Genomic DNA, 13,519 nt, shown 5'->3' on the forward strand with positions numbered 1-13,519 from the left:
ACCTTCTAGAAGGAGCAACTTGATCTACTTTGCATACTTTTCCCAAGCAGTATAAAATGTATTCTGTCTTTAGAGCCAGGAAAAGATTGCAACAATGATTTAATGAGGGACATTGTTGTATAAATAAACTTACCATAACAATAGATGCTCAGCTAGATCACTGTTACAGAACAAACACATCTTTCCTTTCCCCCTTTTGTTTTCTGCCAGTGTGGGGGTTCCTATCTTTTCCTAAGACATACTTATGTCTTCAGGGCTCTAGCCTCCCTTTTTTTTTGGTGTGGGGGGGGGGGCAGGAAAGCACTGCATTTTGGCACCTGTACATTTATTTTATGCCAGCATGCTTTTATGCCTCATTGGACAAAATGGAAGATGCCTTAAAACTTTTTAAGTTGGCCAGATGTCCGATCCATGGCAGGATATGTCCCATATAACTTGGGCTATATCTATCTAACTATTTGAACATTTACAGTTATGGTAAGTTTACTTGCCCAATAGACATTCTTTTTTGTGCCTTAAATAAAGTGAAGTAGCTAAGTGTGCTTCCAGGTGCTGGCCAAATAACACACCCAGATGCTTTATTTTTTCAGTCATTCTTAAGTACTTAATGGTCTCTGTAGAGCCACATCTTTGGTTGACAGGGTCTCGGGACCAGATAGCAGTGTTCTAGTCTTGGTGGAGTTGAGTAGCAGTGGAGTATCCTGTCCATGTGTGTAATTCTGAGAATCTATACTCAACTTCCTTTTGTCCTTTGGTCAATGATTCAGCATGACTGAAAAGTCTGGTGTCATCTGCATACTGCATTATCTTACCCTTCCCAGAATGTTGCCATAGCTTATTGCTAAAGCTTTGCTGTTTATCTTTTTGTGATGCATTTTAAAAACCTTTGTCAAACAGGAAATCATATACTTTCTGTATGCTTTAAGCCTTTGTTGTTTACTGGATGTCCAGATTTTTATTATAATACAGAATGCCATGACTTCCCCTCTCTCAACCCAGCTTCAAAATTCTGCACAAGGACATTCCATCCACTCCACTTGCATCGAAAGTGATCCTTCCTTCAGCTGGAAAGGCCCCAGCAGCATATGCATTCCCTCTTCCCTTAGTACACAGGTATTACTAAAAAAAAGGAGGAGCGATCGAGAGGATAATCCTGATATTCCAACTGGCAAGACAACACTGGGTACCCATGTTGAAGAGGAGCAGGGACTTTGTGCTTGTGCTGACACTCAAGACCTTTTGGAACTTTTGCAACAGCAGCAACCTTGAACCTACAGCATCTTTCATGAAAAACTGCTTTCCTATAACTCCGCAGCAAGGGGGAGGGTTCTGAACTTCAGGCCCTAATGGCAGTACAACCCTTGTACTTTTTGCACACTCCTCCTGCAGTAGGTGCAATAAGACCAGTGGAGAGAACGGTGTAATTATCTGATCGACTGATTTATCTGTTATTTATAAAATTCTTAGAAATTATGGTTACAAAACAGATGTTTCTTTTTGGAATTATTCAAGTGAAGTTAATAGACAAGTATTCTCAGAAAAAGATAAAAAAAAACTTTTACAATCTGTGAAGGAATCCACATCTTCCCTGTTCTGGCATGTATATACATGGAAATTTTTACATAGATTTTTTTCACCCCACAATAGACTAGAAATAATGTACAAGAAAGATGAAATGTTGGTGATGTGGACACCCTTATGCTGACTGGATACATATGATTGTTAATTGCAAAATAATTTCTTCATTTTGGTTAGACTTTAAATATCTTTGTAAAGCTCAATGGAATGGCAACTGTATAATTTCTGACTCCCTTATCCTTTTAAATGTTCCTGTTCCTGAAGTCATTTCTAAAAACCAAACATTTTTACTATCTTCTGTTCTCTCTATAGCAAGGAAAATTGTTATTAAAATTGAAAATTCCAATCTACTCCTGTCTTTAAAGTTGTTTATTCATCTTGTGAAATAATATTTGTAAGAATGAGATCGCTGCTGTAAAAGCAAGGACTGATTACACAACTCATCATTTAATTGCTTGGACAAAATTGTCTAATCTGTTAAAGAAATATTAAATGTTCTCCTATGCATATTGCTTTTTAGTTGTTATGGACATTGTATATAGTTTGTTTTTTCTTGTTACATAGTGTTAAGTTACTGTGTTATAAAATTGGTAAAAACATTTTGGAAAAAAAAAGGATTGATTTTAGTGCTTAGCATTGTTGAATTGATTCTGGGTGCATTACAATAAGGCATCTCTGTAGCACTCAGTCCACAAGAAAAGGTATACTAAACCCAATGAAATGCACCGACCCAGCCTGACTGGTGTTAATAGTGACGGCTGACTTTAAAAGCACATTGACGCTCAGTGATTGAGGTTGTTTCTTCATTTTCAGGGTTTGCGGTTCAAGCTGCCTTTCAGTCACTGGGTCTGTGTTGAGTTCGCATGCTGTTCCTGTTGTATTTTTTTTCTGGGTACTTCAGTTTCTTCTTATTTTCCAAGATATGCTTATTGGTAGGTTACTCTAAAACTGAATATATTGCATTTGCCATTGTGACTTGGGTTGTAGCTGAAAAATGGTCATTGATGGAGCAGTCCACATATTGGGTTGACAAATTATTAGAGCTCACATCATTTAACTTAAATTTGTAGAAACATCATGAGTCTATGTCTTTACAGTGACAAAGTAATAATCCTTATGTTAAGTAGTGACATTGCAGTAATAATAGTAGTAGACCTTTACTATTATTTGTAAGGATAGGGAAGAAAATGAGCCAGTATGACTCAAATGGAAAACGTTGGAAGACCATAGTAGCAGAATAAACAAGATGTGCGAGTTGCACAGCTTACATTAATGACTGACTAATCTTACTTTAATGAAACACTAGTCATAGGTGACTCGATAGTGAGGCACACTGATGTCCCACTCAGGCTGAATAAGGAGAAAGTAACAGTTCATAGATTCATAGGTTGGTACTAGGCTATCGGCCTACAAGCCTAGCCATAACAATTCCCTGGTTATTTCATCCCACAATATTTACTTCCCTGGACCCCTGTCTAGCAGGGTGACTGATGTGATCCCCAAAGTAAATTTCCTATCTCCCATCCAGTCGTCAAGGTTCCTTTTGAAAAGGGCCAAGGAGGCGCTCTGCTTAACACGTATGGGCAGTCTATTCCAGAGTACGGGGAGTCTCTGGGTCAGGAACCTATCCCACCAGCATGTTTTTTCATTGTGATGACAAGGTTTAGGTCCCTGGAGCATGTGCCTTTGATGGATTGGGATTTCTTTAAGTGTAGCATGTCCAGCAGTTCTAGGTTTGACATGGCCTTGTATGTTAAGCAGAGATCGCCTCTGAGTAGACGATATGCGACAGAGTATAGCTGGAGCTTTTTTAGACAGTCAGCATAGGGCATCTGCTTTAGGCCTCTGATTCTTTTAGTGAGGTGTTTCTGTGGCCTTTCTAGTTGTTACAGATGTCTTGAGAGGTACATACCAAATGGGGCGTTGTACTCTATGATGGGTGTAATGAGGGATGAGTACAGTGGGACAGTGATAACCTTTTTTCTGGATGAAAGCCCTTAGTGATGAGGTGTGCCACATGGAAGGTGCCAGGATCCGCCACATAACGCATGCACTCATGTCCCTTAACAACAGGTACAAATATGACTCTGTCATTGTACATGTGGGTGTGAGTGACCTAAGACGTACCTCCCTGGACTACATGAAAAGAGACAGGAAGGAGCTCTCGGATTATGTAGCCCAGGCTGGTATAACTCTAGAAGTCTAAATCTCCAAATGCACTCTCTCGAAGCACTCCTTAAAATGGAGAACATCAACATTTATGCTGTAACAGTAACCTGGTTCAAGGCAGCAGAAAGCAGCCCTGCACTACCAGGCTATAACTCATTCCACACCTTTTGGTCCCAGAACATGGACTGAAGCTCCAAAGGCGGTGGTGTTTCCATATTCATAAAGGATGCGCACACCTCCAGACTGGTAGCCCAACATAACGCATCCGAGATGCTTCAGTTGCAGCTAACATTGGGTAAGACAGTGATTCAAGTCATAGCCTGCTATAGGTCCACAACCATGTCCCAAGTCTCACACTCCCCGTTCCTAAGCACCCTGGAGAATATTAGGGTCTAGCCTAACGCTCTCATACTGGTCGAATTCAACTACCCCTCCATTAACTGGGAAAAATACTCATGTACCAGTACACTTGCCCAGCACCTTCTGGAATTCATTAATTCCAGTGTCCTGAACCAACTCGTTCTTACCCCCACGGGAGGTAGCAACATCCTTGACCTGGTCATTACTAACATGGGTGACTGTTGCTCTACACCAATAGTTAGCTTCTCCCTGGTTAGATCCGACCACAAATTAATCACCTTGGAAAGCCACATCCCACCCCCACCCCTCACACAAAGGTAACCACCATGAAAAACTTCTCCAAAGCTAACTTTGGGCTCCTAAAAACAAAGGTGGCTAACTTCACGGCACCCATGCAAATGAAGAATAGTTGCATGACCGCTGAATCATACACTAATGCACTATACTAACACGTACATAAATACATGGATCTCGCCATACCCAATAGAACCAAGATGCTCTCCTCAAAAAAAAAAGTAAGCCAATGTGGTGGCCCCCTGCCATAAACAAACTCTACAACAGAAGGAGGAAACTCATGTGGAATAAGGTGAAGTCCCTAGACTGGAAAAACTCCCTTATCAGCCTCAACAAAAGGTTGAGATCCCTCATCAAATCCTATAAAGCTAGCTATGAAAACAGAATTGCAGCAGATGGTAAAGACAACTATAAGGCCTTCTATAGTTATGTAAAGAATCTCCACAGCAATACCCAGATTTGCTCTGAGCTACTGCACAATGGTACCTCCTGTACTGAGCCAACAGATATTTCCAAAATACTGGCCGACAGATTCATTGCCAACTTTATCCCTCTCTCCCCCCACAAAGGACCAATCACAATACCAGTAGATTGCCAGGCACCCAGTATTACTGCTGCACAGGTTAAAACAGCACTGCCCAAGGCCAAGAATACAGCTTCTATGGGACCTGACAATATTCCCGGCAGTGTTAGTAAACTGGCACCTCACCTTTGTGCCCTGTTCAGTCATAGCCTCACCTCACGCTTTGTCCCTACTGAATGGCGCACTGCTACAGTCATCCCTCTCCACAAGGGAGGACTGACTACAGACCCCGGTAACTTTCGCCCCATTAGCCTGATGAGTTTGATATGCAAAGCTATGGAATGCATCATCATTGACCTAATAAACAAGGATATAGTGAATCTCCAAACTCTGGATCCTACACAGTTTGGTTTTGTGAAGGGTAGATCATGCCTGCTCAACTTGGTTGACTTCTTTGAGTAAGTCACCAGAGCTGTGGATGAAGGCAAGGTGGGTTCATGCAGTCTACGTTCATCTGGCCAAGGCCTTTGATACCATTCCCCACTCAGGAATCATAGAAAAACTCACTAAGCTAGGTAACAACCCCATATCACTAGGCGGGTTGCAAACTGGCTCACAGATAGAACCCACAGTGTGAAAGTAGCTGACTGCAAGTCAGACTGTCGACCAGTCACAAGTGGAGTCCCACAGGGTTCGGTGCTGGGTCCTCTCTTGTTTGGTATCTACTTCTCTGAAGTCCAGGCCAACACAAAGGGACTCTGGCTGACAAAGTTCACAGATGATTGCAAGCTGGGAGCTATTATTAACTCCCCAAGTGATGTTGACATCCTACAGGAAGGCCTCAATGAGACCAACGACTGGTGTCAGAACCATGACCTTAAGCTCAATGCCAAAAATGTGTTGTCATCCCCGTTGAGAAAAACCTGGTTCCCTTGAATTACCACAATGGTAGTCCACTGAATAGAGAAGGCATTATAAGAGATCTAGGAACACAGGTTGACAGCAGCCTCTTTTTTGACCACCACATTGCCACTTTGGTCAGAAAGTCCTATGTGGCACATCTCATTACTAAGGGTTTTGCATCCAGTAAGAGGTCATCGTCTCCCTCTACTCTTCCCTCATTAGGCCAATCATCAAGTACAATGCCCCATTTGTCATGTACCTCACTAGACACCTGCAACAACTGGAGAGGCTGCAAAAATACCTCACAAAGAGGATCCTAGGTCTTAAACACTTGTCCTGTATGGACAGACTCAAAAAAACTCCAACTATTCTCTGCCTCATATCGCCTACTTAGAGGCGATCTCTGCTTGACTTACAAAGCCATGTCTGACCCAGCTCTGTCAGAAATGCTTCATCTAAAGAAATCCCAGTCCCTCCGCACCACACGCTCCAGAGACCTCAAACTTATCACCACGATCAACAGAACATGCTGGAGGGACAGGTTCATAACCCAGAGACTGCCCATGCTATGGAATACACTTCCCATACATGTCAAGCAGAGCACCTCACTGGCCGAGAAATCTTGATGAGTGGATGGGAAATAGGAAATTCACCCCGAGGATCACTCCAGTGGGCTCTACTCGACAGAGGCACTAATAATTAAGGTAGGGTGGCACAATGCCAGGGTAATCCTATGGGCTAGGCTTGTAAAGGCTCCAGGGCCATTAGCCTAGTACACACCTGTGATATATATGACACAAGTAAAGTGACATAGATAAGCTATCCCATCTGCAACAAATATGCAGGATAATGTAACAATTTTCTTGACCCCCTCCCTCCCCCAAGTATAAATAAAAAGCTACAGTTATGTAACGTCTTCCAGGCCAAATCACAAATTGTATCTGCTCTCCCATCAGGGATTATCCTTCATGCCCCTGCATCACATTCTGTTGCACAGTATTAGACTACAAGATTAATAGAAAGCTTACTGAGTCAGTAGTATAACTTTTAAACAAATGGTTGCCATTTTGGAAATGTGCCTTCCAGTGCTGCATATAAATTAAGTATATTAGAATAATCCACACCACTAACAAGTACTGCAGTACCATTTTCCCATTAATTTTGTTCTGTTGTTTCATTTCCCTTAATTTCTTCCATTTCTGTATTTTGTTTTACTTGCAGAATCCGAGGTTTCCTGCAAATCTGCAAATGACAGACCGCCAGCTGGATGAAGCAGGAGAGAACGATGTAAATAATTTGTAAGTATACAGTACAAGAAACTTATATTTAGTGCTCTTCTTGAGGTGCTCAGTTGATTAACTGAGTGACTGACTTTTCAGTATTGTGGTTTATTGGGCTGATAATCTTCTCTATCATTTCTTATTGTTTTTTTTAATTAGCTCAATGGCCCAGTGGGATGAAGTCCTACTGACTCGGGTGGCTTGGATTTAATTAGCTGCTTGGTCACTAAAAGAGCTAAGAGGAGGGAGGGAATGACAAAGTAGTGCCTGTTCACCTGTCTCAGGGATGATAGGCATTGGTGGGTATGCAAGTGCAGGTGCATCACCGTTCTAGAATCTCGGGTATGGAGCTAGAAGATCATTTAGAGGTGTTTGTTTCAAGGGAGGCAGGACCTTTGAAGGGTTGTGTCACTCATGGAAGTAGGTAACACATATTGCAGTAGCCCATTGTACACACACAAGCATGCACAGTATAGGGCCATAAACCAAGTAAAAACTGTAATCGGTGCCAACATGACTGCCATGCTCTTGCCTCTTCAGGGGGTATGAGTGAGTGATAGTACCATTCACAGTTAGCAGCCATAGAGGAAAGACTTACTTAAAAATTGTTAGTTATTTTTAAAGCCGGTCACCACATATACAGATGTGCAATCCAGCTGTTACGTGTGAGGTATTCACATGCTAGACTGTGTCCATCTTTCAGATGCTGGTACAGTTGTTTTCATCTAGTAATTAAATCCTGCATTTGTTAAGTACAGTGTTTTTCCTACTTTTCTATTACAGTGAGCACAGTCCAAATATATTTGCATGTTACCTATTCTTTCCTCTTCATCAATTCCTAAACTCCAAAATTATTCTGTACTACAGGTAATTCAGTTGTTGTCCCATGCATACTTCATGCTTTACTTCCCTTAGGTACATACATGATCAGCTTTAACCTTTATACCCATTTTCTTTTTCAAAATAATTTCCACCCCATGGTACGCTTGTCTTTCTTAGAAAGCAACTATAATAATCCCTCTGTCACCATCTGTCTTGTATCTCATCTTTTCACCTTTCTCATAGGTGTCAATGTTTTTCTCCTTCTTTCTCTTGAAATTTCTTTCAGTTCTCCTTAGCTCCTTTTTTTCCCTATACCTAGATTTCATTCTTTACTAAGTTTTTATCTTTCCTTTCTTGGTCTTATTTTCTTTAAATATTTTTATACAGCAATTCCATATCTCCTTCTGTCTGCCTTGTCCAGTCCTTTTTAAGTCATATGTGGTGTTTAACCTGTGGCTTTCTTGCCAGCATCCAATGGGCCCATTCATCTCACCTATAGGATATGAGCTAAGACCATTTATTCCTAGAATGGGACACTAGAGCTAAGTTATTCTTTCACTGGGAAGAAAGCATAATCTCTAGCCTATCCATCCTCCTTTGAGGCAGACATCTGGTGTTGAAAGGCAGACCAAGCAGCCTGTCATGCACCCTTTCCCCTTCATTTCCTGATTACCCCCTTATAGGTAGGTATGACTGTCTGTCATTGCAACACACAGGTGAATGTGTGCAACCACACTTACCAGCCCCCTATCAATACAGTGTGATTTTGTGAAGTGTGGAGCTGCTCCAGCCCATTGGGTCGTGATGATACACCTGGACTCCATTAGCTGTCAGCCAGTCAGTGAGCCAGAGTACCTACCGCCTCCAGGATTGGGTACTAATGCCACTAAACAAACATGGTTGTAGTCAGGCCTTTATCCTTCTGTGCCACAGAGCCAGTTCCCGTCTTATCCAAACTTGTGTCCCTTTGCCACCTTTTTTTTATATATATTAAACAGCCTTTATTTTAGCAACATTAACAAATAGACATACACACCTCACAATTAACATTCATGTAAGTTTTTAAATGTAGTGGTGTTGCGGTAGCGTTGTCGCATTTGATTCTCAGCTAGAGCGTCTTCTGTGTGGAGGCATGCGTGAGTGAAGGTATACTCGTTGAAGGTTGTGCGTCAGGGCTGGTAACTTGGCACTTAAAAATCCACTACCAAACATTAGCAGACTGGAGTTCTGCTGTGGCGACCCCTAAGCAGAAAGACACAACAACAACAACTGCTGGCATAAAATTCACAACTTTTATGTTCAATCAAATTATTCCATCAGTCCCCAGCCAGTGTATCTAAACATATTACATGTTCTTGTTAGCTCTTTAATTCCTCATTCTTATATATTGCAAACATGCAGATTTCATTAAACACATAGATTTTAAGTTTCCTGTATCAATTTCCATATGTGTTTTAATCAAAAATTATGTACTATAGTAGAGCAACCGGTTATAGTAAATGTTCTAAAGATGTATCCTAAACAGTTCTTTTGAAAACATTTCCTGAAGTATTTACCTCTTCATTTTAGATATGTATATATTGTTTTTTTTTTCCTTATGTCTTAGACACAATTTGCATCCAAACATTAATCACCCATTTGTAGTTCTATATCAGTTCACTTTAAAGTGTTCCATATCAGTTCACTTTAAAGTGTTCACACTTTTTAGTTAACATTTTTATCTGTTATCATTTTCATTCATTCCTCAAGGGATGGGTCTTGAATCCCAATCTCAGATCTGGCTCAGCTGCATTTCTTCCAGACTCTTGGATCTGACTCTCGAGCTCCTTCCCTTCCCATAATACCCCTAAGTCCTGTATTACCTCAGATTTCATTTGTTGCTTTTACGCTTCGGGTGTGGATTATGCTGTCTCCAGGTCTGGGGTTGCTTTATACACATTTATTTATAAGTAAAAAGAGACTTTATTAAATTCTCCTTACTATCTGTTGTTCTGTAAGCTTAGCCTCCCTTTTCTTGCTTTTCTTTTCCAACTAGCTTTCTATCCATTTTTTTCGGGTATCTCTGGTTTACTATTGTTAGTTACCCTTTCCTTTCTCTTACCCGCTTTTCAGGGTAGTTATTTAATTACCATTGTTGGTAAATTTCTATTTTCTTATTTCCGTTGTAAAACAAAAAAAGTGAGAAACTTTCCTCTTTTCCTCCTCCTTTTAACATGTCTGAAAAGCCATCAGATTTTTTAAATGCACTTATATGGGCATAAGATACCCATCTCTGATGCCCTTGCCAAATCTGTGCAGGGTTCAACTCTAAGGGCCTAAGATATATACGTAACAAGTTAGAGTTGAAGGGTTTGCTTCCAACTATGGCTCCTTTATCTTCTGTTTCAAGGAATCAAACCCTCTCCAAGAAGTCAAAAATGACTTCAGAGACCAGTATTGCAGCCGCCTGCTAATTTTCCTAACCTTTCAGATCTGTTGCCCCTAGGCTCCAATCTCCATTGTTACAGGAGACACCCAGAAGATTGTCTCACCCACCTTCCATGACATCTTCTTATCAGGTCTTCCAAAAGTCTCTCCAAGGCAGATGTGGATAGGATGATGAGGAAATTCCTCGGAGAGCAGATCTAGATGGGGGTCATACCATCTCTGTCTCCCATCAGATCTGTGAGCTTTCAACCTGTTACTCACTCCATTGTCTCTCCTTCTCTGATTCATTCAGTGATTTTGGAGCCCTCGTTGTTAGATTCCAAGATGGCTTTTTCTTTGACTTGGACTGTATCCCTGACTTGTTCGCGCCAACCCCCCTCGAGTAGGATGAGACTTGGAGCCAAAGCGTCAGTGCCAGATCTGGGGATGTCTCCAGTTCTGAGAGATTCATAACTGTTGCTTCCCCTCAGAGCTTCAAAGCTGGACAGCTCAGGTCAGACTCCTCCCTCAAGATGGGAATCTGAAAGGGTAGGAGTTCAACGGCACCTGGAGTTTCGACTTCAGTGAGGTTGGCTACTCCTTGTCCATCTGTGTTCAAGGTGATGAAGTGGGTTTTCTCTCACCTGAGAGCTCTCTTGACTCTTGCTTTTTTGGATCCCACCACCATCCACCTTTTGGATCTGACTTCTGAGCCTCTTTCACCTATTCCACAGGGACAGCTGGCCTGTATGAGCTTCCAGGCAGTTCCTGCTAAGGAACTTCCCATCTCTTCCGATATCTCTCTGGATCATCCCACTGAAAAGGTGCCCTGGAAGATGTTGTGTAAGAGGAGGTATTTAGATTCCCCTCAAGAATCTTTAACTGAAGACACTGACTTCTGTGAAGGGGAAAGGTCCCCCAGATCACCACCAGAAGATGTCTCCTTTGGAAATCTTAGAGATCCTTAGCCAAAAAGGTGGATGGTCCACTAATCCCCCCCCCCTTCTCAGAAGGAGTCAGTGTTCCTAGAAGCTTTGGAGTCTATCCCATCTATGTCTTGGGTTACCTGCATGGCAGATGACCTTATAGATCTTGTGTCCCGCCAGGCATGGAAGGAGCCAGATACTGTAGAACCAGTTCCCCGTTGCCCAGTCAGGATTCTCACTCCACCCAAAGAAGGACCTTACTGGACTAAGGGAGTTCTGATAGATGCCGTGGTTGTGGTAGCAGCCAGAAAGAAGGAGATGGCTGAACAAAGCTCCTCTGTTCATCCTCCTAATAGAGAGTCTGGGTCAGTGGATAGGTTTTGAAAGCACTTTTACACCTCATTTGCCTTTTGGTTGCTCACCTACTTGGCAAATTTTAACAGATTTCAGAGAGGCTCGATTAAGGAACTCTCTAAGTCTAGCCCCAAGTCCATGTCGGTAGAGGAACAGCAACAGTCTTCTTCACAGCTGGCCACCCTTCACTCGATCTCTAATGTGTCCGTGAGGTTAAGCTGTCATGCAGCGGAATGTATCTCATGGGTGGCAGGTGAAGGCAGTAGCCATCAGGAGACATGCTTGGATGTGCTTGTGTGACTTTGCAGAGAACCTTAAGTCTTCTTTCATCAGTACTCCTTTTGATGAATAATCTTTGTTGGGCCCCACAGTAAAATTAACATTTTCCCATAATGACCAAGATAGAAAGCCCCTGTCTGCCATGGGAATCCATTTTTCTACCCCACAGAGAACCTTTTCTAGGAATTAGTGTGGTGGTAAGAAGGTGTGGTTCTGAAAATCACAAGGACCTTTTCAGAAATCATGAGAGGAAATTTCTTCCAGAGGCAGAGGGGGAAATTCCAATGGAAGATGCCATACTCGTGGCAGAGGTGTTCCGCAAAACCAAGGGTATCAAGATTATTTTTCAGATAGACCCTTTCATCATTCCTAAAGGGTTGCCTGACTGTTGCTCTCTGGAGGCAGTCGGGGGGTGCTTATCTTTGCACCTGGAAGCCTGGGCATCCATCACAAAAGACTCTTGAGTGCCAAGGATTATATCCAGAGGATATTTCATTCCCATTTGTCAAATTCCCCCATCCATATTGAAAAATCTCCCCGATGTTCCAGCCAATCAGTGGGAGTTAGCAACTCTAGACGTTCAAAGGTTGCTAGACAAAAGGGTCATCCAGGAGGTCCCACCATACCAGAGAGGATTCATAACTTACTCAAGGTACATTTTAGTGCCAAAGAAAACAGGGGACCTAAAGTCCATTTTGGATCTCAGCAATCTAAATTAATTTATGAAGAACTCCACGTTTCAGATGGTCATGGTTCAGTCCATTCTGCCTCTTCTGCAGAAAGACAATTGATTGTGCGCCATAGAGCTCCTGGATGCACATATACATCAAGATGAATAGATGCTCCTGGAGACATTTGCACTCTCATTCATCATTTCAGAGCCATGCCTTTTGGGCTCACCACAACTCCCACGGTGTTCAAATGTATAACAGTCATAGCAGCTCATCTCAGACTGCTCAGATTCAGCGTGTTTCCTTATCTAGATGACTGTCTCCCTACCATCCCAACCAGGCATCTTTTTGAAAAAGCCATGTCCACCTTCATCCAGTTCAAGTCTTGGAGTTAATAGGAGCTTACCTGGACACAACCAAGTCATTGGCCTTTCTTCCACCAAACAGAATACATTCCTTCCTTAAAACTGCAGTCAAATCATATTCTTTCACATCCTACTTTCTATTTATTTTTATTTTTATTTTACATTTGTTGACCGGGCTAGTCTAGCTGGATATATGTCCATTTTCAGTAGAGGCCTGGGGAGATGAGCTCCAAACAGTTTAAAATAATTTCTCATCAAAAGTAGTACATCTTTATAATGCAAATACATTCACAGTACAGGAGATAAACAAACTTTAACTGGTCACATATTAATAATGCTTAAAAATGTAGAGTATTAGACTTGACTTAGTAGAAATACAGTTACAAATAAGTATTCAGAAAGAAAAATAGCATAATGTACAGTAAGTGTAGATAAAAAGAAAGTTAAGAGAAGTAGTAGTTACGTAATACATCTAGTAGTAAAACGTGTCCAATAATTAAAACATTTTTATTTTTTTTTTGATACAGTAGTAAGTAATACTATGATGAAGTGGATCATTAGGTGTTAAGATGAAGTGAAAGCAGGGTTG

General features: G+C 41.6%; 1 protein-coding gene across 1 annotated transcript in view; it reads left to right on the plus strand.

Annotated features, from left to right (window-relative positions):
• Window positions 1-13,519, plus strand: part of HIP1 (huntingtin interacting protein 1) — a 2,554,439-nt gene that overhangs the window by 1,023,565 nt on the left and 1,517,355 nt on the right. The window contains exon 6 of the mRNA XM_044054110.1: window positions 7,049-7,125. Coding sequence (XP_043910045.1) covers window positions 7,049-7,125 — 77 coding nt within the window. The remainder of the gene's footprint in view (window positions 1-7,048; window positions 7,126-13,519) is intronic.

The sequence above is a fragment of the Protopterus annectens genome, chromosome 13.part0 (assembly GCF_019279795.1).
Source record: "Protopterus annectens isolate FY-2018-M chromosome 13.part0, PAN1.0, whole genome shotgun sequence".
Classification (NCBI taxonomy): Eukaryota; Metazoa; Chordata; order Ceratodontiformes; family Protopteridae; genus Protopterus; species Protopterus annectens.